Consider the following 27,760-nt stretch of genomic DNA (forward strand, 5'->3'; position numbering starts at 1 on the left):
TTTAAACAGTCGTAAACATATATCACACCGATAGACTCCCAACGTCAACACATTCCCCACACCAAGCTGTCCACATGTAAACCTCATCCATCACATATATGACTCTACAGGCTGAGTGATGTTGCCATATATGTTAACTATATATTGAGGTGGAGGTGGAAAGACAAATAAAACAACACCATCAGCACCACCCAACATCATGCTGGATGTGGTGCAGCAGTGTGGCTGTAGTGTTAACTCTTTTTCACCGCTGCCCTTTTGCACCTTGCTCTAAAAGCTCCTCAGAGCCTTCAATAGAGGAAGCTCACCCCCCCACCCCCGCACACACACACACACACTGAAACTTTCTATCTCTGCCCTCCCTCCATCTCTCTCTCTCTTTCTTTCTCCTCCCTCCTCTCTGCTCAAAACTATAAGAGCCAGACAGGAACACACACACACACAATCCTACACACACACACACACACACACACACGGCGCACACACTCGCTGCGCATGCATCGAGTGGAACTGATCCACAGGGCTGCACAGTAGTGAGGCAACGGTGTGTGTGAGTGTGTGTTTGAGAGAGAGAGAGAGAGAGAGAGAGAGAGAGAGCATTGACTCTCCCTCTCGTCAGTTAGAGGAGAGCACCAGTGTGGACAAGTTGCATGAACGAGTGGACTTTTCTTGTCAGACCATGGAAGCCAAGAAGTGGAGGTAGAAGAAGAAAAAGAAGAGAGGAAGAAAAGAAGAAGAAAAGAGTTTCATCTGAGGGATTAACTTCATACGTGGGGCTCTTGTCATGGTGCTTTCCTCTGGGAGCGTCCCTTGTTGACAGGAACCTCTCTGTGTTTTGGATTTCCCACGGATCAAAGTGTGTTTTGTGAGCGCGTCAAGTGTGTGAATGAAGTGCGTCCAAGCAGGAAACATGTCAACTGGACGTTTCAGTCACCTGTTGAGAGGCGCCTGGCTGCTGTGGCTCTGGCAAGGTGAGTCCACACAACAAGAACTCAAATCGTTCCCCATTTCCCTTTTGACACTTTAAGTCGTCGGTTCTTAAACTTGGGATTAAAGTCCCAGCAGTGTAAATCTCACGTTTAGAGTGGGATCTTGAAAATTTGCTGCAGCTTTGCCCTGATAATCCAACAGATTTTCACTGTGAACAAAACAATGAGATAAACGCTCTCTCGTGTGAGAACTCAGCTGAAGTGATTACAGCAGACAAACCTCATAATAACTACAAGGAAGTCATTATGTGATTTGTCACAATTAAATCAACTCCTTTTGAAAACCTTGGCTTGGTTATGAATAGCAGGTCTGTGCTGCCCGTCTCCTCCTCTGTGCGTCTTCAAAGCGTCAGTGGGATCTGTGGCCGCTGGAGGAGTCTGGTGCCTGCAAACAATGGCTCCCTAGGAGCAGGGAAGCGTGGCCCTGGAACTAATGTTGCCATCATGTTAATGGTTAGAATAACAGGAGACAGCCATTACTGACCTTACCTCAGGCTGCTGTGCAGAGCTGATGGTCCAGCCGGCGCGGCCTCCATCAGCATTTTGGCCATCATGGCTGGTTAGGGTGATGGACAGCAGGAGGCAGACAGGAGGAGGAGGAGGAGGAGGAGGCGTTTGTCCGGTTCTAATTATCATCCACGTCTCAGTGCCAGTCTTTCCCATCCACCACCACCAGCTCCACCACCACACCCTCTGCTATCTGCTGTGAGCTGTTTTCTTCTTCAGCACTCAGAGGAGACAGGCAGGGTTCTGGTCTCTGGCTCTAAACAGGCAGCACAAACAGTGAAGGAAACGTTGACCACAAAGTAAATATTCAAATGAATTTTGACAGCTGATGCCTCAAGTTCTTCCTCATTTGGTTCCAAAAAAAGATAAAAGCAGCCAGTGAGGGCTCCGACTGAACAGTCTGGTGGATTCTTAGATAAACACATTTATAGATCAGAACAGAGTCGGATGAGGACACTCTCTGCTCCAACAACCTGCTCTCCAGAACCATCTGCAAACCGAAATTATGATGAAAACGACGTCATCTCAGCTCCAAAACATCAACGGACCATCAACTTCTCGCGTCCACAGCTGATCACAGAGAGCAGCGAATGTCAGGTGTTGTTGTGTTTCAGTTCTCGCTTTATTATTGAGCAGAAGGAGAAAATGGTGTCGATATTATTCAGCAGGACACTGTGTGTGTGTGTGTGTGTGTGAACGGGAGCCAGAGTCCGCTAACCGCAGTGGAACTGGCAGCAGCGTCCACTAGGCAAACCCCTGTAGATCCCTTGTCTAAATAAACGAGGCCGCTGGATTAAGCAGCTTACACTGTGATGAAAAGACAACAGTAGTCGTCCTTGCGCTGCCCCGGGGACAGAGGGATACTCCTGGTCTGTAAAAAGGCCACAATGAGATGCCACGGGTTGAAGCCCAAATAAGTAAGAGGGACTCGGGGTTAGACAAACACGACGGACTTCGTGTTCTTTTGGAAAAACCTCTAAGTCAACCTGACCTTCGCCTGACTTTGGTGACAGGGAAGAAAGAGAGAGCAGTGAGAGGGAAGCAGGGGCCGACAGAACTTTACAGTGTTTGCTGTTCGCCTCTTCGTCCCTGACAGCAGAAAATAAACCTGGGTCAGAGTGTTCTGTATGAACGTAGCTCTGAATCAAAAAAAGACTCTTCACGGGACAATCTGAGCGAAAACAATACAAGGTTTGTGTCCTTGTTGGACTGCAGATCCTCGAACGTTCATCTATGTATTATAGACCAAATGTGGCATTTTCTGTAAAACTGTGTCGGTCAGCATGTTGACAGCGTCGCAGCCTGCTGAAAACTGAACTTCTCTAACACAAGAGATGATAAACCGTGCGAGAAACAGTTGGCGAAGTCCAGGGACTACAGAACCAGCACATGACAGACAGAACAGAAGTGACTGGTCAGATTTTATAGTAACTAAAACAGCAGAAATAAAAGTAAAGAAAAAAAAGTCCGAACTGGTGACAGAAAAGTAGAAAAACTAAAGACCCACAGCAAAGTAAGAAGCAGTTTAAGGTTTGCTGTCCTTTGCTAGTCAGATAATTCAGCATATTTCATGAAGGACTGCTGATAATACAAGTATTGTACAGCACAAAGTGCCTTCATTAGTGTGTGGGGAGGGGCAGTTTTGTGTAGTTTGAGTAAAGAGAAAAGTGTGGGGCTTAGAGACTCTGATAAAATGGAAATGTCACTCTTTGCTCCTCATTTCTATTCACTGAAAGGTGAATATTGGAAATCACTGACACCTATCCAAAGTCTGGAGGACAGCTCAGTGACTCCGAGAGCCTGAAAAAGCAGCTGTGATCAGTGAATAATGTGCAGCAGTCACATAAATATGCAGAATGAAGGAGCTCTCTGGGCTAGTGCAGCGTTCAGGGTTTCTTCTCTGGAAAACACACATGTGCACGTCACTAATCTTGTCATTCCAAAGCATGAAGATGCCTCAACCCCACCCCCACCCCTCTCTCACTCCTTATCCTCCTGACCAGCTTCGTTCACCTCATCAACCACTGACAGAGAGGGAGAGAAAAAATGAAGAGAGGAATCTGAAATCCATCCAGGAGAAATGAGGCGTAAACATCACGGCTTTTTCATCAGGGGAGGGGGGGGGGCAGCAATCAAGACGGGAGGGCGGGAGGGCAGGAGGGCACTTCTGGGACAGTCTGGAGGGTTTTGTGCTGCAGCTTAGACGCAAGGAGAGCTGAAAAAGTGACTTTACAGGACGCTGGGGGTAACCCCGCCGCAGAAAAAACAGGGTGAGGATGTAGTAAAAAAGTCGGAAACCCATGAGGAAGTAGTTAAAATGCTGGAAAAACGAAGGGATCGGTTCAGCCTTGCCTTCATTTCAGCAACGTTTTTCTAGGACGAAGTGGATATATTCTTTCACCTCCACTTTGGCAGCTTCAGGGATTCTGTTAAAAAGTCTCAACAGAAGCAGCTATGAGGCAGACAAAGGCGTCTCTCTCTCTAATGAATGAGGTTTCAACGTCAAGCACTCAAATCCCCCCGCAAGCCCTGAATCAAAAGTGCCTGGATCTGGTTCTTGTTTTTCCAGGATAGCTCAGAATAAAGAAGCACATGAAGCTGTATTTTGACTGTGGCTGCGTGGATGAGACGTGAGAGAGGAGAGTCGGCGCTGCCAGGCCCTGATCACAAATGCAAACAAACAAACAGAGGGCAGCTTGGAGGTCTTTCATAAATGGCATCCCTTCTGCAGCATACTGGAAATCAATGTGTGCAGTGTGTGTTTGTGTGAACGTGCATGCTTGTGTGTGTGTGTGTGTATAAACTGGATGAATATAGCAGCTCAAAGACAGGTAGATTACTCTGGCTTCTCATCAGTCGGGTGATGCCAGTGGCTGAGGCAGTGTTGGTGGTGATGACAGACTGACCGTCCAGACCACACACAGCTGATGGGCTGCTGCACTGACCCCTGGTGGAAGAATTGTGTCACTGCACAAGGATAGCGGAGGTGTCTGCGGTGTGTATTTAACTCTATAGACTATGACAGCTGTGTGCGTATTGTTTTTCTTTGTAGGCGGCTGTAAGTTGCTGTTTGCATGGTGTTGATCCTTAAATCCTATAAAAACTAAATTTGGCATTTATTCATTTATTCAAGCAAGGTGTGTGTTTTTTCTAACAAAGTCTAAAGCCCAAGAGTTTGCTGTGATGAAAGATGAGAACAAATAGAGGCTACAAATATTAAATGTCCCATAAAAAATGACTTAAACCAACAATTACTTTGTTTTGATCCATAAATTCATCAACAGAGAAGCAAAAGTAAGAACAAGGGTTCTTGTGCAGTTATTTTGCTTTTCTTTTTCTGCATCCATCCCCATGCAAAGGTTTCCAGCTCAAAAGTCTTAATTTTTAAGAGTTCAGCACTCTGTTGGTGTGATTCCACCTGATTCCTGCTTAGTCTTAAAACATGGGCAAAGTGGTTCAGAATCAGAATCAGAATCACTTTATTGATCCCAGGGGGAAATTGCTTGCACTCCAGGTGCTCCATGTATACTCAAAAAAACAGGTTAGACATATAAAATAAGGTAAAATAGTAAGAGTAAATTAAAAATAAAACCTAATAAAATTCTAAACATTAATAAACATTCAAGTAAAATCCAGGCAAGTGAAGACTGATATATATATACTGTCATATATAATACAACTTATACTGTGTGCAGTAAAATCTTGTCTACAATAAATCCAATATGGATATAATTAACAAGACAGTGTGTGAGATCAGACTGTGATCTCAGAGGGAGGAGGTGTACAGTTTGATTGCCACAGGAAGGAATGACCTCCTGTGGCCCGCAGTGGTGCATTTAGGAGGGATCAGTCTTGAGGTTGAGGGTTGAGGCAGGGGATGCATGGACATACATTTGAGATGGCACCCACCAGTCGCTCATGCAGGAATGATGCATCACACACAAGCTCTTGCAGTCTTTTCTTGTAAAAAGTGTTTAATGTTCTGAGTTTGTGTGTTTTAAGATGATCTTTAACTCCTTAACCAGTATTTTTTTATGCTAAATCCAACCATGATTAACTAAAGTTAAGCACAGGGGAAAGTGAGAGCTCAGCGTGCATGTACCCCCACCATCACCATCACCATCACCATTCTATTAGCATAAATGCAACCATGTGTCGTATCTGGCGGATGTATTACTGAACTTTTTTTTTTATAATAAGGATGTGTTGACATTAAAATTACCCAAACAGACCAAAAGTGTGTCTTTTATACCAGGTTGTAAACAAGTAGTTTTTCCATAACCTGCAGCAAATTCCAACATCAGCCAACAATGATCAAAAAATCATTAAAAAAGTGAAGTGTATCAGATGCAGGACTTCACAAATTCTCTGAAATGTCATCATAGTTGTGTGATGATTCGACACACTTTAAGGTGAATCTGAATCCTAAATGTTGGACCTCAGTCTAACAGGGAGTTTGTTTTTGAAGGACGCGCTGAGGACGTGCAGACTACATTGGAGGGAAGTTTTTAGGACCCATAGTGGAAAAATAAATCAGTGGGAACCATTGTTGGGTTGAACTAATGATATCTGACTGCCTGTGTAGGAAGTGAATCAACCAAAATGGGTCCCCACTCTCCTTCAAATTGACATGGGGGTTGGATATTATCATACGTATTACAACATCACCTCACTTGTGGTCGGAATAGGGCTCTTTTGTAGAAGAATACTTAAAAAACCCCGCGATGAGCAATTTTGTTTTACTAAGCTCTGCTTTTATGAGTGCTCTTTGAGTAAATGCAACCATATGCCCGACTGGAGAGAGATCCAAGAGAGCGAGAGGGGCTGAATGACAACTGACCTCAAGAAACACTCTATAGAAATGCTTTGGCAAAAACAGAAACTCCAATATGGCAACCCAAATGACACCACATCACACACTGCGACTCTGTGTCCGTTCATTGTGCTGTGTGTGTAACCACATAGGCAACATGTTGCATGCAGCTACAAAAGTTGGGTAACACGAAACAGGCAGATTGGATGATTTGCAAGGAGCAGTGGAAATGAATTAATCCTGATTAGTATTTCTGCTCCGAGCTCTCCCGGGGGAGCGCAGCTGGGTCCGACCGACTGAGCTCCCCTCGCCAGCTGCGATGACATGCAGCATAAACAAACAGATCACCGCATGAGGGAAATTGCAAACATGTCTGAGTGCCTGTGACAGCAAAAATGAGTATTAATCTTATCAGTAAATAGACAGACCGCTGGAGGGATGAGGAGTGCTTTGAGCTTCAGTCTGGTTTTGTGGTCAATGACTGCACAGTTCAAACAACCCACAAACTTCACATGTGTGTGTTTCTGTGTGTGTGTGTGTGTGTGTGTGTGTGCATCAGGTGGAAGGACGCTGGGAAATGATGGAGCAGCACACATGTCTGTGGTTGTGGTCAGCATGTGGGACGCATTCCAAGAGTGAGGAGAACAAAAAATATCCTCCATCTGACACTAAGGAGGTTAATAAATACAGATCAGTCAGCCTCCATCTTGGAGTTTTTCCATGTGATTACTCCAGCCAGAGAGATCTGTGGCTCTTAGCACTTCCACAGCTGACCCCGAGCTCGGGTGGAGGCTCAACAGGTGATGTAGCAGCTAAAGTCAGATGAGAAAAAAAGCAGAGTGAGGTTACATCCATGAAGCTGCAACAGATGATCCAGTGAAAGCTGAGAAAGTGGCAGAAAGAATGTGAGAGCTACGAGAATAAAAGAAGTAGAAGAAGAAGATAAAAGAAGCTGGCTGGACATGCTGGCTTAAACAGAAGGTAGACATCAGGCAGACGCTGCTTCTTCTCATCTAAGCTTCTGACAGCAGAGTAAGATGAGAAGACCGATACCAAACCGGAGTGACCTCACACATAAGCTTAATATAAACAGCTATTGTCAAAGACAACAACATCCGGCCAGAGAAAAAAGAAGTGAAGCTCGCAGGTTAAACAAAAACTGAAGGGTAAAGATGAGACAGACAAGTGCAGGAGGAAGACGAGAGAAAACATCCCGTCTACTGAAGAGCTCCAGTCCTTAAAACAACCTGTGTTTATGTGCCCTCATAGGGGTGTATATGCAGAATCTAGATGAGGAGACTTGAAAGCCTGATGCTACGAAACTGCCTGTTTTAACCTAAACCTAACTGATTCTTCTCTGATGTATTGTCGACCACATTTGGTTGATAACTCATCCCCTAGATAGACAAATGGTTACTTTTATGATAATATAACATACGATCACATCACCTGATGTCATCTGATCACAGGACCCCAAACGTGAGTGAGGCAGCAGGTTAGTAGGAATAGTGGGAGTGCATGCAATGTGGCAGATTACCTCAGGATTGAGAGGCTTAGGTTTAGGTCCCCCTGACACCACAAGCTGATGTGTTTTCACCTGGTGTTAAGTTGTGTTTATAACCCTGACATGGTTAGGTTAGGCATTAAAAACAAGGTAAGAGGTGAGTTAAAGATCACCAAGTCATAACATTAAACACACTTTGCTGTCGGTGTGCTAACACCTTGTCCAGCTGCCATTGTGGGGCGCCTGCATGAACACATAGCAATGCAGCTAGAGAAATACAAACATACAGTCCAGAGTTTCAAGGACTGAAATATCAACCTTGTGTTTTACCTAGTGAGAATGGGCTGGCCTTCCTGTGGTGGCTGCCATGTCAAATCCGGCAGGCAACGAAAAGACTTGTTGCACAGGTTTGGTGGTTTTGATGCTGTAAGCGAAAACAAAAAGGGCATAGCATGAAGGACTTGGATGAAACTGTGGACATGGGGGTCTAGGGTGCATCCATCCCCATTGTGTACCCAAGCAGAATGTGACAGATCTGACAGAGGACTGCCTTTACACTCAAATAACCATATAGATACAGTACATGTTGTTTTGGGATGTTGTTTGTATGTGTGAACATGTTAAGAGAATGACAGGAAAACCAGGAAAGGATTCATCTGTAATACCTCATTCTCCCCTACTTTTTGAAATTAGTTGTGAGTTTGTGTGTGTGTGTGTTATTGAAACCAGACCTCAGTGAGAGTGCAATCAGAAAATCTTCTCTTCTCGCCTTCGTCTCGCTGAAACCCGAGCGGAGCGGCGCTCTGCAGCTTCGGTGTGTCGACAACATCTCTGCACAACAAAGAGTAGACGGAGCAGAAAATGTGCAGTTATGATTAATGACAGACAAACTGCAGATGTGCACATGTCAGATCAATAAATGTTAGAGAGTGAATAATGCTTTCATTTGGACTAACTGTCAGTGTTTGCTGAAACTCAAGCAAGAACATTCATCATCGTAAGTGTTTCTTGAAATCATATTATCAACAGATGTGTTTGGCTCCGTTTGGCCTGCTGCTGTCACTGACCCACTGTTGTTTTATCTCAATGATAGCAATGCACCAAAAGCATACACTCATGCACAGTCACCTCAAAGAGGGGAAAAAGAGGCCAATGTGTTGCAGCTGCAGGATGATTGGAGTGACAAGCCAAAACCGTGTGCGCTGAGGGCCAACGTCCAGACTCACAGCTCTGTATAGTTTCTATAGCAGCGAATCGCCACTCGTTACACGGAAAATTGAACTAAATTACAGCCTCACAACTGCTTGCAGTCAAGCAGAATAGTGCAGAAGAAGAAGATTAGAATACTCCCCTGCGGCTATCATTTTGTTCCCTCATTTCATTTTCTGTTGAAGAAGGCCAAAACTCCTCTTTCATCTCTTCCATCAGAATGGAAATTTTTATGACATGCAACAAAGCATTCATCTGCTGTTATTTACTGGCTGTCTCTTCTTCTTCTTTGCAGCTGTGTTTGTGGTTGGAACTGGCGGCAAACTGTGGGAGGTGCCCTCAGGTGATTTCACCTCCTCCTCCAACCTCAGTGAGAGCCTGCAGTGGGAGCCCCACTGTCAGTATCGCCACCTACAGGACAGAGTGAGAATCACAGCAGACGTCCCTCCGAGACTGGACGGCACATGGGTGTCAATAAGGTACAGATAATGACATTAATATTTACGAGAAGCCTGACTTTTCATGTGCTACGCAGGTTTTACTCTGATTGTATGAACTTTATCACAAGCTAACTTCAAAGTACCGTAAACACATGTAAACACATACATATAACCAAGATGTGATCCTTGGTTATGTTTAAGCCGGATGGTCGGATGGGATCATGGGACAGATGAAGCAGAAAATGTCCACATAAGGAGTTTGGAGGGGTGATAGGTGATACCAAACCTTCAGGCGATGCTCATGTCTCCCGAAACCAGCCTTTTGCTTTAGTCAGTGTCCGATTTGTTTGTGTTTGGGGTTAAGCTTTAAAATCACAAGGTTAGGTTTAGGTAGAGAACAAGGTTTGGTTGAAGGGCTTGAAGCAGTGTAACTGGACTTGAGTTCCTTGAAGATGTTTTGCTGTTCCTCTAAGCAGCTTCATCAGTTCATCAGGAGAATACATACGTACATAATGTACATATGGTAGTTGAGGATCTTGATGAGTGGATCTCTAAGAGACTCACAGGACTAAAGCTGTTAATATCCCTAAACCTACCTGAGTTTCTTGTTCTGTCTGTCTTTGCTTGAGTGGCTAACGTCGCTGGGACTGTTGGAAGACTGTGGTGGTGGAACTGTTTTGAAGACTCATTCTTTTCATGGGACGGGTGTGAATCGGGGTAAAACTTTCTTGGGGACACAGTTTTTAGCTAACCTGGTAACAAGTTTCACCTCAAACAGCGTGTGAGATGCAGGCAGCAGAGATGTACTCAGTGGTCATTTCCGAAGACTAAAACAATTTTTTTCACATTTTCTTTCCTTTGTCTTCAGATGTGAAGTTAGGCCTGGTCCAGAGTTCCTTACCCGCTCCTACACCTTCCACCCCAGCCGTCACTTCCAGGCTCTGCAGCACTACTATGCAGACAGTGGCTGCGAGGACCCAGCCTACACCCTGCTGATCAGGGGCAAGATTCGCCCACGCCAGGCCTCCTGGATTACCCGTGGGGGCACAGAATCTGAACACCACCTCAGCAAGGTGGGCATCGTGGTTCACAGCCTGGCAGCCAAGCAGAGGCTGGCATCCAGGCTGCCTCCGAGCTGCGTCAGTCTGAGCCTGGGCAGAGCAGTACCAGGAAAGCTGTTTGAGCTCTACAACACCCGGGCAGGCAGAGGATGTCTGGCAGCGCTGGGCTTCTCCATGATGGAGATGGACCTGGTGCGGGTGGAGACACAGCACCACAACCACAGAGGGAAGGTCCAGGAGCTGTTCCTAGGAGACATCCATACAGACTGGACCCAGAGAACTCAGTACAGACCCACAGGGTACCAGCAGCCCCTGCAGAACGCCATGGTGAGTCACCAAAAAAAAAGCTTGATTCATGGGTATGTGCAGCCCAGAAATCTTTAACCTCAATCTTTTTTTGCAGCATCACATCCACCCCTGCCCTGTGTGCGCTCTGGTGTACCGCTCCACAGAGCAGCGCCCCCCTGTGTTGCCCCGCAGTGCTGCAGCTCCTTTGTCTCTTGCTGGCCGCTGGGTCAGTCAACGCTGCGAAACCCGTCCCACCGTCCTCTTCCTCACCCGAGACTTCACGTTTAATCCAGACCAGCACGCCTGGGAGGGAATCTACCGACACTACTCCGACCCTGCCTGCTCTCAGCCCACTTTCACCCTCAGAGCCTCGGGCCACTACGCTCAGGGAAACCCCTCTGCCAAACTCTCTGGAGCCTCCGAGTTTGTCTTTAAGGTAACCCAGGTGAGAGTCACAGCGATGGAGGAGTCCACGGCCAAGCTGCTGAACAGTACAAGGCCAGGAAAGTGTGGCCGGGCCGGAGGCTGGGAGGTCGGGTCGGAGCAGGACTTGACCCCTACAGACGGATGCACCGTGCTGGGCATAAAGCTGCCACATAAGGAGTACGAGCTCTTCAAGACAGAGTCGGATCACAGGAAACACCCCCTGCTGTTCATTGGGGAAAGGCCCACTGACGGATCCAGCGCTGACCGGCCGCTGAAGAGACCCACTTCCTTCCAGGCTCCCATGGTGCTTTGCACTGCGGGCGGCACACAGTCTTCCCGCTCAGGTGTCAGCAGCAAGCAAGTACAGTCAGCAGCCAGCGGGACAGAGGCGCTGGCACAGCTGATGGTCCTGGTGTTTGGATCTGCGCTGTGCAGCTGGCTCTGTGGTTATTAGAGACAAACCTGTTACACAGCTGAAGTCAGTGATGGACGTCATTTTCTGGCAGCTGTTTTTCACTCTGATGATGACCACATGTGAGATGGTCCAGAAATAGTACGAGACATTCAGTAGAGCTGAGTGTTTTTTTTTAATATTTGGCTCTCGGACGCTGCCTGTAGGTTCACTATTATGACTCAATTCAGCTCATCTTCTGCCTGAAATCTGTATATAAACCACAAATAGCTATGTACGTGTCATCATTTCTGTATGTAGAAGTATATTCTTTTAAATCATGATCCTTTTGTATGATGATCACATGTTCTACACATCAGTTCCTTGATTGTAAAAATTATGGATTTTTGTTTTTTAATATAAGCCATGGACTTTCAGCAACATGCAGTATAATTATGATGCACTTTGTACAGAACTATATCAATATCATGGCCAGAATAAGCCGGAAAGTAGAAAATGTGTAACCAGCAGCCATCATTATTGGTCCAATGCCACTGTGGTGTCAAATGTTTTATATCTATGCTCTTTTTAAAGCTTGTTCATTAGCCTGAACAAATCAAATGAATATTTATTTTAACCATTTATACTGTACGTTTTCATACAAAAAGAAGATTTGTTGTCTAATATTTTAGCTAGTTTTGTCATTTAAGATTATCTATTTCTATTAAAAATGGATTTTCATAACATCTTGGGTCTGATTTTTAAAACACAGATTGTCCAGCTGTCCCAATTAATGATAATCTATACAGAGTATTAGTCTGGTTTCTGTGTAATTGAGTTGGGTTTGCAAGCACAGTACCAATGGACACAGAATAAACTGCTTCTGTAATCTTCTGTAATCAGAGAAACAGAAGATGACACGAGCACAGCAACAGCCAGGTGAGCTGTTGAATGCCTGGTTTGCTATAAAAACATGAAAATCCAAGATTATTAGCAATTTTAATATTATTTTTGAAAAAGGAAGCAGCAAGTCATCACATAAAGCCATCGCATTTTAGATAAATGGTTACAATAGGGTGAAGCTGGCTGTGATGAGGAGGGACTGCAGACACATTTCACAGGAATAATGCTGAGAGTTCTGAGTGGACAGAAGAGGACCCGAGCGTCGTAAACTAAGGAAAAGATATTAAAAGAAAAATCATGTGTGAAAGACCAAAAAGTACAGAGCAAAAGATATAAGAAACACAGGTGAGACCAATCAGGGCAGGACAGACAACCAACAAGGAGGCAAAAACAGAAGAAGCTAAAACTAATGGAAACATGCAAGTAAACTAGAATTTCAAAATGAAAAAGGAAGTTTAACCAAAACGGCAAAATAAGCCCAACACTAGGATAAACAAGGAAACTCACATGTCCAGTGATGACAAAGGGTCGTTAACCTGTCCCACCACCTCAGCCCCCCGCAGCAGCCTGCAGTCTCACAGTCGTTATTAGACACACCTGAGCTTCAACAAGCAGTCAGATCAGAGAGCACAGCTAAGTAATGGGACATTTATGAGCAGAGTCCCTCACAGACTCACCCACTGAGCTCCTCCACCACATATAAACCTGTTTCCTCATTAAACAGCGAGAACTGATGAAGCTGCTCGGAGGAGCAGAGAAATACCTTCATATAAACGCCACAAGTCCAGACGCCTCGCTTTGACCTGCTGAATGAAATGAGCTGGATGACTGAGAATCTTCATCGTGTTTCCTAAAAGCTGCAGTTTCCTCAGGTGACCACTTGAGGCTTCTCGTAGACCTCCATGTTATAATGATGACAGAAATAAAGATGTTTACAGCATTGTACAAAAAAGTTTCAGTTGTTGGATAATTTCCCTCGATTGACAAATACAGAGGGAGTGGTTTTGTTTTTACATTTCATTATGTGGCCATTTGGAGATGTGCTCTACAACAGCAGTGGCACTGATGGAAAAGTCAACCATTCATTCTCAGAGGACCCTGACTCTGTATAAAATCCACTCACACTGTGTCCAATAACTGTTGAGATATTTGAAACATGTAAAAATGAAAGATAACTCGTGGTGTGTCCCAAAGCTGCTGTTTCTTTTCGAAGCAGAAAATCGGGTTTTACCTTTAGCTGAATTCTCTTCCCTCTGGTGTTTGCACTGTGGTCTGATTCAAAGCCCAGATAGTGGGCGAGCATTCTCCGTTTGATAAATAACTGTCATATGGCTCACACATTACGCCGCAGACATTCCAGCGCAGGTCAAACTGCTGAAAACACACAGAAGGATATCAGATTGGATGCACAGCCGTCAGCCGAGAAAACAGATTTCATAGACGCTCATGGCAATAAAAGGGCCGAGAGGAGCAGCAGTTAGAAAACAACAGAGGAACACGGCACAGTATGCAGCTTCAGATATTCAGTGTTGTGACTGAAGTAAGTGAAGCAGTGTGTGCAGAGAGATGCCTCCTATTTATAAAACTCAATCCCGACACCTGCTTTCACCAAATGACTGCAAGCGCCTCAGTTAAACTTAATCCATCACCGAGAAGAGAAAATCTCACAATAACGTTACTGAATGTGACAAATCTGTATTTATTTATCTGTATCTATTGGTCCTGATGAAGCGTGGTACTTTTAGTGTTAAACTCTTAATAAAGAAGATTATTAATATCTATTAATATATAATAATAGCAGCTTTATCAGCAGTCAAGGCAAAGTTTGGCTCTGGTGGTCCATGTTTCACTGTGATGCAGCTTTAACAGTGATTTTATACATACATATAATGAAGGCAAAGTTCGGCTCTGCAGAATCCAACTGGTGGGGACAAAAAAAAAATGAATGCAGAGCGGGAAGTCTTTTCCAGAGGCTACATACTGTTTCTATTAACTGCTACGAGGACGGTGATGGCAGCTGCTGGCCCCATGATGAGGTCATCCTTCAAGCTTGGATGAAGAATATAGGTCTGTAACCCCCCCCCCCTTTCAAGCCAACACAAGAAAACAGAACACAGTGGGGCGAAGAGAGAAGCTGTGAGTGGATGAGTGGCATTTATCTGTCCAATAACATGCAGAATCTGTCATTAAACCAATTCTGAACCTGGAAGGATCCAGTGCATCCAGATGCATCTGCATGGACCCCCCCTCGGGTTGCTGCGAGCTCGGTGACGGTCTGTTTGTGGTTTCTGCAGTGCACCGCAGAGTGAAGTCAAGGCAGAGAGGAGTCCAGACCCAGCCTGCTAACAATCAGACCCAGTGGCTTATTAAACACAACCATTTAAGAGATAAAACGCAGACCGAGTTCAGTCGAGCAAACATGGATGTGGCGCACGTAACACCAGAGAACTCCTAATCTTTTAAGTCTTAAAGGTAGGGTAGGAGATTTCCTTCTGATGCACTTTTTGTTAAATTAGTGTAACGTCTCTTTACAATCTGATAGCAACCGATTAGTTCGTCAGTTTCGCTTTAAAACGAAGAATATGAATCATCTGTGGAAGCTATAAAACGCTAAAAACATCAGCCAATCCTCCGGGTGGACCCTGCGCGGAGTATTGGCTGGTTGTCACTCTCTTCCTGCTCTGTGCGCACCAGAGAGGTACGTGCATGATGGCCGAAGTCACAGACTGGTTGGGAGGCGTGGCTTCAGGGTGAGCTCTGAGAGAATGGGGCGTGTGTTTTACTTTCGAAATCTGGCTGACTCTCACTGAGTTTTCAAAATCTCCTACCCTACCTTTAATGCTGCCCTCAGTAGTAACTGAGTAAAACTGCTTAAATCAAAGACAGTTGGACTCCTGTGATATCAACACCTGAAAATTACAGTAAGTTAAACATACGTATCTCATTATTACTTAGAACATATGTCTGTGTGTTATTAGTGTCTATATTAAATAGAAACAAAATGATGTAAAGTGTCTTTGTGTAGCCGACCGTCCCTCCCTTTCTTTTAAGGAACAAAAGGCTCATTATTGTGGCTGTTTTTACATAAATGCTGATAAAAAAAATGAATGAAAGATGATGGATATTTAATAGACGAGTGGTCAAAACAGCCTTTAACCAAAGTGGTGTCAGACTGATGCATCAGGGTGAGTTCAGTGAGGACCCAAACTCAGACACAGAGGGTGAGGTGTTTAAAAGCTGGCTGAGGTTTTCACAGACATTTTCAATTTGTCCCTCTCTCAGTCATCTGTGCCCACATGCTTCAAGACCACCACCATAGTGCCCCTCCCCAAGAAAAACAAAATAACCTGTTTGAATGACTATCGCCCCATTGCCCTCACTTCCATTGTAATGAAGTGTTTTGAGAGGATAGTCATGTCCCACATCAAAGACACCATCCCAGACACCTTAGACCCCCTGCAGTTTGCATATCATCAGAACCGTTCCACTGACGATGCCGTTAATGCAGCCATCCACACAGCTCTGTCACACCTCGAACACAAAGACACCTATGTTAGAATGCTGTTTATAGATTACAGCTCAGCATTTAACACTGTCATTCCCAGCACACTGGCTGAAAAGCTCCTCACTCTTGGACTGACATCCCCCCTCTGCCGCTGGGTCCAGGACTTCCTCACAGACAGACCCCAGACTGTCAGAGTTGGTGCCAGAATATCAGCCACAAAGACTGTGAGCATAGGAACCCCCCAAGGCTGCGTGCTCAGTCCACTGCTGTACACCCTCTTCACCTACGACTGCGTCCCCTCCCAGAGTAACACGTCCATCATCAAGTTCGCTGACGACACAACAGTCATCGGGCTGATCACTGGAGGAGATGAGGCAGCCTACAGGCAAGAGGTGGCTCAGCTGGTGTCCTGGTGCCAGGAAAATAATCTCTCCTTAAACTCTGAGAAGACTAAGGAGATGATTATTGACCCAAGGAAGAGGAGAGACCAGCACGCCCCACTCTTCATCAACAAGGCCCAGGTAGAGAGGGTGAAAACCTTCAAACTCCTCGGCACCCACATCAGTGAGGATCTCACCTGGGCTCACAACACTCAGCAGATCATCAAGAAGGCTCAACAGAGACTCTTCTTTCTCAGGAAGCTGAGGAAATTTGGATTACCCTCCAAACTCCTCAGCAACTTTTACAGATGTACAGTGGAGAGCGTCCTGACAAACTCCATCACAGTCTGGTATGGGAACTGCACCGTTCAGGACAGGAAGGCTCTCCAGCGTGTCATTAAAACGGCTCAGTTCATCTGTGGAGCAGCCTTCCCACCTCTACAGGACATCTATAATGCCCGGGTCACAAAGAGGGCCCACAATATCATCAAAGACCGCACTCACCCACAGCACTCACTGTTCACACTCCTGCCGTCAGGCAGACGCTTCAGGAGCGTGAAAGCAAGGACAACCAGACTAAAAAACAGTTTCTATCCACAGGCCATCAGGCTACTGAACCACTGACATTTTTCTTTATCTTTCCACAATGCAAAAATTGCACATATTTGTTTTTGCATGTACAATCTCTTAAAATATTTGCACATTCTAAACGTCCTACCTCTGTACATAGAACTGCACATTCTGTACATAGAACTGCACATTTTGCTTACTCTATTTTATTTTTTTTTCCTATTGTTTATTCGTATTTTTATTTATTCTTATGCCTAAGTCTACTGTTTATTTTATTTATTTTTTTTTTATCTTAATTTAGTTGTGTATAAAGTCATATGAAGGGAACTCGCAAAGTAAGAATTTCATTGCTCAGTGTAACTGTAAAGTGCTGTGCATTTGACAATAAACTTCTTGAATCTTGAATCTTGAATCTTGAATAAAATAAAAAAGAAACAACAAAACCAACGAACCAACAACACAGGTAATCCAAGATGGAGAGCTGGAAACACATGGGAGTAACAGGAACAGCACAAAGGGGAGCACAAGACTTAAGGGTTAACAAGACACAGGTGCGACACGTTAGGGGCCGGGGAAGCAATCATAAAGGGGGGAGACACAGGAGGAAATGAAACACATGATCATTCGCAAGAAAAAGAGACTTTCAAAATAAAACAGGAAACACACAAACACTAAAGATCACACTGAACAATGCTGCTCTGTTCCAGAAGTTCCACTTTACACCGCTATGCAGCCAAGATGGCGTCTGATGAAGATGAGAGTTGTTCCACAGCTTTTATTGCTGCTTGTGTGAACTCACTCTGTCCAATATGTTCAAGTGATACGAGCACCAAACCAGGCTGTTTCTTTGTAAGCTTTGTAAGCAGGGTGGAACTATCCTCCTTAACTCTTTGCAACAAATGACATATTTTCTAAAACGTTGAATGTTTTACACAAAAATGCATGAAACGCATTTGCATGGTTGGGAAATATTCCTCCAAAATCTGTCTGCTAAAGCTAAAGCAAGTGCTCAGTTAGCTAAACACAAAGGCTTAAAAAAAACAAACCCCAAAGAAAACAGGTGGGAACAGCTAGCCTGGCCCGATCCAAGAATCACTGGCGCAGCTAAAGCTCGCTAATTAACATGTTACATCTAGCCTTGTTTATACTGTTTAAACTTGGTCGTTTGGGCTCTTTATTTAAGAAGAAATGTGCATACATGTATTTTTCAAAATGTCAAACTATTCCTTTCGGACAAAAAACACATTGCTTAATATTTGAAGAGCAAACCAAGTAAAAGAAACAGGAGACATAAGCGACACATGTGGTCACACGTGAAGGCTAGCCAAAATTCCTTCACTTGAAATCCTCCAGACGAGAAATTATGTCCAAAATTATGTCAGTCAAGCAACACATGTAATGAGGAGACTCTTGAGAGCCACGTGTGAAAAAGGACATGTTGTCACCCGTGCAGTTCACAATGCTCTCAAGATTTCTGCAGCACATGTATGACCTGAGAAAAAAAAAAAAAAAAAAAAAAAAAAAGCATTGTGTTGTTTCAGTGGGATGAATCAGGACCAAACCTTTTCATATAACTTCAGGAAGAATGTTCCTATGGATGGTAAAAAACAGAAAGAAAACAAAACAAGCCCTAAGGAGTTTCCTTTCAGTTAACCCAAGTTTCCAAACCACAAACAGTTCAGTGGTTTGGTCTGACAAATGTTCTGGTAAAAGAAAGATACAGTGCTGCTCTTGGACACGCACTCATTAGAAAATAGGTGTTTTTTTTCCTCCAATCTCCCGCTTTCCCATGAAAATCTTGTTAATACACACACACACACACACACCATTGAGATGACATCACTGCAGTAGTACGGCTCACTTCCAGCCTCTCTCACTCATTCAAATTTCAGGCTCTGTTAAGAAAATCCCATTATTTCTATAAGAATATGAGCTGCAGCTGCATCATAAAAAAATAATAAAATCATCCATAAGTCGGTCGCCTGGTTGAAACAAATGAGTTTCTACTAAGGAATGTGTCCTCCTGCACAACAAAGTGTTTTTTTTTTTTTTGTGCACAGAGCAGCAGCGTGGGGCTGTGGCTACGTTTTCCTGCTTGATCTCATGCCAAACAAAGAAAAAGGGGCTCCTTTCTGTCATGACCTCATGCTCGTATACTTAACCAACTACTGAACAGATCCAGCTCCACATTCCAGCACGTAACTTTCTTCCTCTACTTTCTAAATGATCTCCTGATCTATCACCAGTGGTGGAGGAAGTACTGAAGCTTGGTACTTTAGTAAAAGTACAATACCCAGCAAAATATATACTCAAGTAAAAGTAGAAGTGCTACATCAACAATCCTACTTAAGTAAAAGTCTTAAGTACTTTTAAATGTACTTAAAGTAGTAAAAGTACTCACGCACCGAAAATATATTATTGATTTCCATCGCAAAGGATCTGAACAGGTTAAAATAATCAAAGAAATCATCTTAAATTAAAATGGACCATGTGTACTTAATGTACATGTTCAGTCCAGAAGCAGCTATGGACAGGTCTGTGTGTCATGAGGCAGGCTGTGGGCATCAAGTGAACAGAGAGGCTGCTGATAACAAACAGGCATTCAGCATTTTTACTGTGTCAGTGTTCCTGCTGTAGATTCATGTTATGATTCATGTTAATCAGACATTAATGGATGGACCTGTGTTAGCAGACAGCAGCTAACTAGTTAGCTAACTGAGCCAGAGCACCGGCATCATGACTGAGGCTCATTATAGAAACACAGCTGGCAGCGTGACACCAGCTCCATGCAGAGTCTGACCTCACATCAGTCCAGCACTGTGTTCATCACATGGAACGAGTAACTACAAACACTGTAGAAATGTAGTGGAGGAGAAAGTACAGGTAACAGCTGCAACATGTAATGGAGTAAAAGTATAAAGTATGCACTATTATTTTTACTTAAGTAAAGTATAAATACATAAAAAAAAGACTTAAGTACAGTAACGAAGTACAAACAGTTACTTTCCAACACTAAAAAGTGGTGGAAAGTAAAAAAAATACCAATAAAACAATGTAAAAATACTCCATTACAACAAACTAGTATGTTAAAGTTGAATTCAGTACTTTTTGGATTATGCAGTAATGGAAGATGAACTAAGCAACATTTGGACAATATATGTGTGGTATCAAAGCCTGGGGATGACCCATTTTTTTGGATCTATTGTGCCATGTGATGTTTCATATCATGGCATGGTGTATAAATAATATGTGACTTTTGACATGCTGTCAGTGTGTAGTGTGTGTGCTGCTTTGCTAGCTTTAACTCTGCATGTTGTTATTTTTATGACATTTTTGATCAAAACAAAACATTGTTGAGGTTTTGGGCGATGTCACCAGACACACCACTCAATCACGGAACGATAAAGCAACAAAAGTCCACATAAAGACGCAGGCTGGGGATGGGTGGTGGGGGGGAAAAGCACTGAAGACTTTCTCCCAGGAGTCTGGGGTTTCACCATCACTTAAAACACCACTAAACGTTTTGTTTTTATTCCTTCTTATGTTTCATTTTTCTCCTAGTTTAGATTAATCTTCACCTGTGTTTAGGCATTAAAAATCAAAGTTTGTCCTAAAACACAAGCAAATGTTACATTAATCCCTTAAACCCTTCTGCTGCAGTGTCTGTGCAAATCAGTGGAAACTGAAGTGACATGAAATGACTAAAGAAACTGGCAGGTTATTTATGCACCATTTGGTGATACTGGCTGGAGGTTTAAAGATAATGCTATATAATAAATGCTTTTTTATTATTATATTGTGTGTGAAACAACAGAGAACTCAACATCTCTGTTGTCCCACACAATATACTTTAGGTCACCAAGATGGCCTCGACACGTCACTTTGGATTTCCAAACAAGGGTAGAAAGTATTAAAAGACGTAAAAAAATTCCCAGGAGAGCTGGAGCTGGAGAGCGAAAAAAAGACTAACAGACTTCTATCAGCGGCCGTCATTCACGGTGACATTGCGTGCTTGATATGTATTTTTTACAGTCTCATAACCTGCCTGAATTCGTGTGTTTGCACATTCTCCCTGTATTCACATGGGTCCCTTATGGGATAAACATCACTGTAAATACAAAAAGTTGGCGTTCACTTCTCCAGACTCTGAATCTGTGTGTCTCTCTTTGCGTGCAGCTCTGCAACCTTCTTTTATATCAGGTCTTATTTCTAAGCATTGCCTAAAGATTGAAGAGTAGAAAGCAGCAGGAAATAAACAGGTGAAATATTGCGTACATATTTGACTTTTCATCACTCAGGGAGGTTTAGGGGAGGTTAGGTTTCAGGGAGAATATCAGATTGACTCCTTCACTTTGCTTTTTGCCAGATAAAAACATAAATGAACAGTAACGTGCCGCGTCCATATGAAACAACCGCTTTAACATATTTGTTGCGTTTGGGACTTGTCGTGACGCAGGCGTTCCCTCAGGAGCCGTCTGTCAGTCCTAGTGGCCCATTAAATCAGGTCATGTTTCTGTTCTAAGGTTAAGCTCACACAAATGATTGAAAAGGTTAGTGCCGGAGAGATCTGCCACATTCTTCCAGACTTTATCGCCCGCTGCCAGTTGTCTTGCCTCCAACTGCTTTGGCAAGGCTGCAAAGTCCTTTTCAGACTGCGCAGGCCCCCAAACTCCTACAAGAACCTCTTGTACACTAAATAGAAAATTTGCATGAAATTTGGCCCATGGTCCTGCCAAACAACAACGCCATGACGGGCGTTGGGTTTCACTTGTGCAACTGTGAGAAGAAAAATAAATGTAGGATACATATATTGTATAAACATGCCAAATATGTAAAAGCCTGTTGATAAAGCAGGAGATGGATTCTTTCCTCTGTGTACTTCTAATAGCTGTGTTAAACAATATTCACCACGCTGCCAAAAGTAATTATGGCACGCAGTTAACACTGAGGGTAGAGACTGATGTATAATTAAACCTTTTATATGTTTTCCAAACTTGGAAGTGCAGCCAGACATCAGGGCTTTTTAAATAAAGGCTTCAATGAAGAACAGACTCAATGAAACAAGGGCGGGAGTGAAGCAGGGGGGGTTAAAGATCAGTCAAAGGATCCTGGAGACATCCAGGCCGGGGGTCAGAGGGCTGCATTTCCTTCATGGTGGAAATGACTAATAAGAACCACCAGATCAGGACTGTGCAGGATAAAGTCACAGAAAAGTCATCAGCTCTTCAACAGTCTATTTAACACAGAGAGACACACAACCACTCGCATCTACCACCAATTTGGAGTCCATCTTTGGAATGTGGGAGGAAGTAGGAGAAGCTGGAGCTGGAGAGGCACATGGAGAACACAGAAAGGCCAGCAGGTTGTGACCAGGAACCCTCCTGCTGTGAAACAACAGTTAATCACTGCAGCAAAAAAACACAACATGGGAAAAAGGGTAAAGTAACGAGCCATACCTCCAGGATGTTTTGCTTCTTTTGGAATCTGCAAGCATCCATCCATCCATCCATCCATCCATCATCCATTAACCCACTTCAGGGTCATGGAGGGCCGGAGCCTATCCCAGCTAACTACGGGTGAGAGACGCAACCATGGTGAGAGTACACCATGGACAGGTCACCAGTCCATCGCAGGGCAACATTCAGACACATGCACATCTACGGACAACTTAGAAATGACCAATTAACCTAAGCACGTCTTTAGAATGCGGGAGGAACCCGCCCCTGCAAGCATCCAATTGATAATAAATATGATTATTCCAGTGTTGACAATAACCAGAAATGACAGTGTCAGAGCAGGCGGTGATGATGCACTCACTATTAAATGATATAAAGAAGAAACAGATGCAGAAACATACTAAAGCAGCACAGTTTGTGTCTACTACTACTAAAATACTGCTTAAAATGTTAAGCTGTAGATGTTGGTAGGTGCTGATACCCTTTTGAAGTTATCGCGGTGTCAGAGTTGAAAGCATTTTCTCTCCCCCTGGTTATCTATTTATTTAATGATCAAAAAAAGAGTTGCATGATCTGAAACTGATGGTTAAATATGGTATTTTCATCTCTTTATAACTAACTGTACAACTTTGTGTCAGCCCGTCACACGTGCACCGGGAGCCTTTCCATTATTTTTCCTGTAGATTGTGTTTTAATGAGGTCAGAGGAAAAGCTCTAGATGTTATTGTTTTCATACAGTCACAGGATTTGAACTGCAATTCGCACTTTTGACAAGATAATTTGGTATTTTGGGAAAACACTGTCGAGAAGTTTGATGACCACTACTCTCATATCTGTCCATTAAACTCCAGGCTACGGCGATCCGCCGGCCAATGAGCTGAATGTTAGTATAAACACTGTAACCAGGGTGAAACAGCTGGCCTAGCTCTATCCAAAGGTAACAGAAGGCACCTACCAGCTCCTCCAAAGCTCACTAATCAACAGATTGCATCTCATTTGTTCAATCTATAACAAATATTGGAACAGAAATGGAAAGTTGTGATGTTGATGATGATGTTTTTTGGCCAGGTGGCCTCTTTAATAAGTCTCTGCTGGGTATCTGGTTGAAACTTCACCTCCCTTCCCGTCTTTGACCTTTCCTCCAAGTGAGCAGCAAACCTCTGCACCTTTGGTCATTTTCATCGTCTCAGTTTTTTTTTTTTTTAAACATTCCTTCCTGATTTACCTTGGAAACGAGTTATTTCCCAACTGAATGTAAAAACGTAAATTAATATTGGTTGGCTTCCACCATTGGATATGCAGCTGGGCTTTGCTGTAGCCAAGCCAAACAGCTGAGCAGCTACCGGGCCCAGGTGTACACCAAGGGGATGGAGGGGGGGGGTTCCCGCCACAAAATCCACACCGCTGCCTCCGTCGGCGAGGTGCAGACAGAAACACTGTGTGGTTGTTACTGATACAATAACACTGGATGAATCATCAGGATTTTATTTTACTCAACACTATGATTACATTAAGGGGTAATTAATGTCCTTGCAGCTATATATTTTACCACTCTCCTCCCATTGCCAATTCTGCTGCTTCCAAATAAAGCAAAGTGGCAGCGAATGTAAATCCAGTACGGACATCAGTGGCAGCATGAGTCTGTGTTGAGCATTAGCACATCTTAACTGTGTATTAGACTTGCCTGAAGCTTACTAATGCATCGCTGAGCATCGGCTGAGTTTGTGCTCCTTCTTCTTTGCATTAGCAGATGCTTCACCCACAGCTGTAAACACATGTTTCCCTATAGTATAAATACACCGAGATGTTTACAAAATCCCAGGAAGTTAAAGCTGAAAAACATTTAAATGAAGATAATCATCAAAATCTGTATCTGGGTAAAACAAATTAAGTCTGCCACACACTCAAAGATGTACCTTAATCCTAACAAAGACGATAGCCGCTGGCTAGCTTGGGAGAAAACCCAAATGTTTATCAATTAAATGAAGAACACAAACAATAGTTGCACTGTGTTGGACTTTTAACAAGTGATTTCAACCCTCCGTGTACAGGCTAAGACGTGATCCAGACTTGAACCGATAAAGATCAAGCAACCTCTTGCTAAGGTGTGTTGGTAGTGAAATGTGGGCGCCAAGTTTTTTACAACTTTACAAATGAAGGAACACGCCACCATTTCAAGAACTTGGGTTCTTCACCGTCTCCTCTATTGTCAGATAAGAGGGCAAACGCATTTATGTATCCAACTAGCACATCGAGGGCCAAAGTGAGCAAAATATTTTTTTTCCCCTAATTACTTCTTGTGACCTGTGTATTCACCGCGGCAACCGAAGTCGACTGAAACGCATCGTCTGTGCTCATCCTTGAGCTGTTGAGCGGTAGCTACTTCCTCTTGTCTTTCTGTTTCCAAAGTGTGCAGCTTCTCCTCGTGATGGGATGGGTGATGAGAAATCATCCTCTTCACAAAATCAACCATGTTCCTTTTGCGCCCATGGAGCACTGCCGCGTCCGAATATAGTCCAAAGATATATCAGCTCAGGAAATCGCCTTGTGCTCATCTGCACTGCCGTTTGTCCCCTTGTTGTGAGTACACAGGTCAACACAGAAGTAGTTTTTGCTCGCAACATGCTAGTTGAATACTGTGGATTCCATTGACTATGCTAAGCTAAGCTAGCAGTGGTGCTGCCAGACATAGAAAATGCAAAAACGCATTAGTCCACTCGACAGGAGACAGTGAATAACAAACATTCATTACATGTTCCCGTGTTGCTTTAAAAAAAAAAACTGTGCATTTCAGGTTTTTATATTTTAATCTTCTCAAACCTATTCTCTAGTTTTCTTTTCCAGCTTTGGCAGAAGAAACGGCCGAAGCCAGAGTGTAATTTTTCTCATTTTCATTAAGAGAGAAACCTGCTGACAGAGACATAACAGAAGAACACACAAGTGCATGAACTTAACTCAGAGAACAACTTTGCCATTTTTTGTGGTCTGTGTGCACAAAAGGAAATAATTTCACACACTTTCTTTTTTTCTTTCTTTCTTTTTTTTTTAAGGGCCTTTAATCATTAATTTATTAAGATGCTACATAGTCCAACCAGGTTGGGTCTTTTTTTTTTTTATACACCAGAGACTACTTGACTAGGAATATTAATCATCTTCTCAGATAGACTTATTTATTTATATACATACAAAACAGTATCTTGACTGCTTACATTGATCACGGTGATGGTCAGAGACTCCAAGGACAGGTCAGTGTAGTGTAGTTTTACAACCAGGCCCAGGTCCATTAGTGTTCACACAATATCATTTTTGTCTGATTAATCCTTCGCAGAGTACCAAACTGGTGGAGAAATGTTCTGATACTCCAACCAGGATCCACTAAACAAAAACAAGGCCTGTTAACCCATGACGGGACTAGCTCAGGTCTGCTCTGCCCTCCCTCTAAGCAGCAAGCCATCCTCAAACCCAACAATTGTACAGACATACAGTAGAAACACGCTCATGTTCATTTCAGTTCCCACCGATCACTTTCGTCATCTTCCACACCCTTTAAACACGAAAAGATGCAGGATTTTTTTCTTTTTTTTATTTCAGTTTAGCAAAAGGGAACACACCTCTGCTTCCATCTCATTTTATCTTAATGACCAGCTGTTGTTTTTCCTTTAACTGATGCAAAGAAGAATGACAGTCTTGTTCGCTTTGATTTCCCCTTAATATGCAACTTTGGTGATGAAGCAATTTGAGAATATGTTTGTTTATTTCTGTCGGTTCTGGAAACAGTACAATGTCATCATGTGGTCCCCTCAGGGCTTAAGCTAGGCTGTATTGTTTCCCACATCTTGTTTTTTTTTTTTAAATGGGGGGGGTGTAAAAGGAAGATCAAATGGGGAAACACTCAACTTTAAGTGCATTACAAATGAACACAACTTCAAATGCAGTGAGGATATCAACAGAAAAAAAAAAACCCACACTGAAAACAGACCTGCAGCAGCGCAGGCAGCTTCAAACACTCGTGCTCACATACATTTGTCCCAAACAAAACAGAATGTTCACAAATGTATGGCTCAGTAGGAAAATATAAGAGGAGAGCTGGAAAAGACCAAGATTCATTAGTTTGGACCTTGGTGTTGATGTTGTCAAGGAAACGCAACCATTGACTCTTCATGCACCTTCTGTCCATATGTGGTTTCTCGCCATATGCATGCATGCTTTGTGTGTGTGTGTGTGTGTGTTAATGTACTGCAAATATCCTTCTGTCTTGGCCTGAGAATAATTTGCCACAACAAGGTCACCAGGCAAGGCTTTCATTCATCAGATTTAAACAGCTGATCTAACCCCTCATTCAGGTAGCTGCAATATATTTAAAGCCAAACAGAAATAATTACTAAAAATAAAATCATGAAAATTCAACGAAACACAAAAGAGAAAGAAACAAAATAACCAGAAATGTAGTTGTGCAAACCTACAGCCAAATGACATATAATTATCATTATCACTGTTATATATATATATATATGTATATATATATATATATATATATATACATATATATATATATATATATATATATATATATATATATATATATATATACATATATATATACATATATACATATATATATATATATATATATATATATATATATGTATATATATATGTATATATATATATATATACATATATATATATCTAATTAAATTAGATGCAACACTCATGTGCGTGAACGCATGCAATCAAACATCCCCCTCTGACAACCAGGGATGTGGTGAGCAGCAAGTGGTGACAGGTGATGGGAGTAAGGTAGAGTGAAATAAAAAAAGAAGGGGGGGGGTACAAGGAAAGAAAACACCTACGGTATAGTGTTTCATAAACTGATCAAGTTTGTTCTACAATCAAAGATGAACTGATTTTTACAAAGCCTCTGATTGGAGGAGACAGTGTGATAGCCCTGTGAATCAGCTCTCTGGCGATTCCTTTCCTTAAAGGGGGTTCGCTGGAAGGAACACCTGGATATATATGTACGGTGCAGTGGGGGTGATATTCATATACACTGGCTCTGGCCTCTGGCATTTAGAAAAAAGAAACAATAACACTAAAATGACATTCACGCAATTGCAAACGGACTCAGTCGCACCAACACTACCTCGCCGGTGTTAGAAAATCCACTGGTCTGAATCACTAGCGTTCAATCGTGTTTCCATCACCCCCCGCCCGCCCTGCCCCACAGAACCAGTCATCTGTATACTTTGGGAAGAGGGCCAGAATGATTATGTGATGATTACGTAGGCAAGACCTGTAACAGTAGATTTGTTCATAAG

The 27,760-nt window shown here is 43.1% G+C and overlaps 1 protein-coding gene across 1 annotated transcript; it reads left to right on the plus strand.

The window, feature by feature from the left end:
• Nucleotides 1–458: 458 nt before the first annotated feature.
• apcdd1l (adenomatosis polyposis coli down-regulated 1-like) lies at nucleotides 459–12,035 on the plus strand. Its single transcript, XM_028407298.1, has 4 exons — nucleotides 459–971; nucleotides 9,318–9,501; nucleotides 10,331–10,850; nucleotides 10,927–12,035. Exons 1-4 carry the CDS (start codon nucleotides 887–889, stop codon nucleotides 11,689–11,691), a joined length of 1,554 nt encoding a protein of 517 aa, XP_028263099.1. The 5' UTR covers nucleotides 459–886; the 3' UTR covers nucleotides 11,692–12,035.
• The last annotated feature ends 15,725 nt before the right edge of the window (nucleotides 12,036–27,760 follow it).

This window comes from Parambassis ranga, chromosome 5 (assembly GCF_900634625.1).
Source record: "Parambassis ranga chromosome 5, fParRan2.1, whole genome shotgun sequence".
Lineage (NCBI taxonomy): Eukaryota > Metazoa > Chordata > Actinopteri > Ambassidae > Parambassis > Parambassis ranga.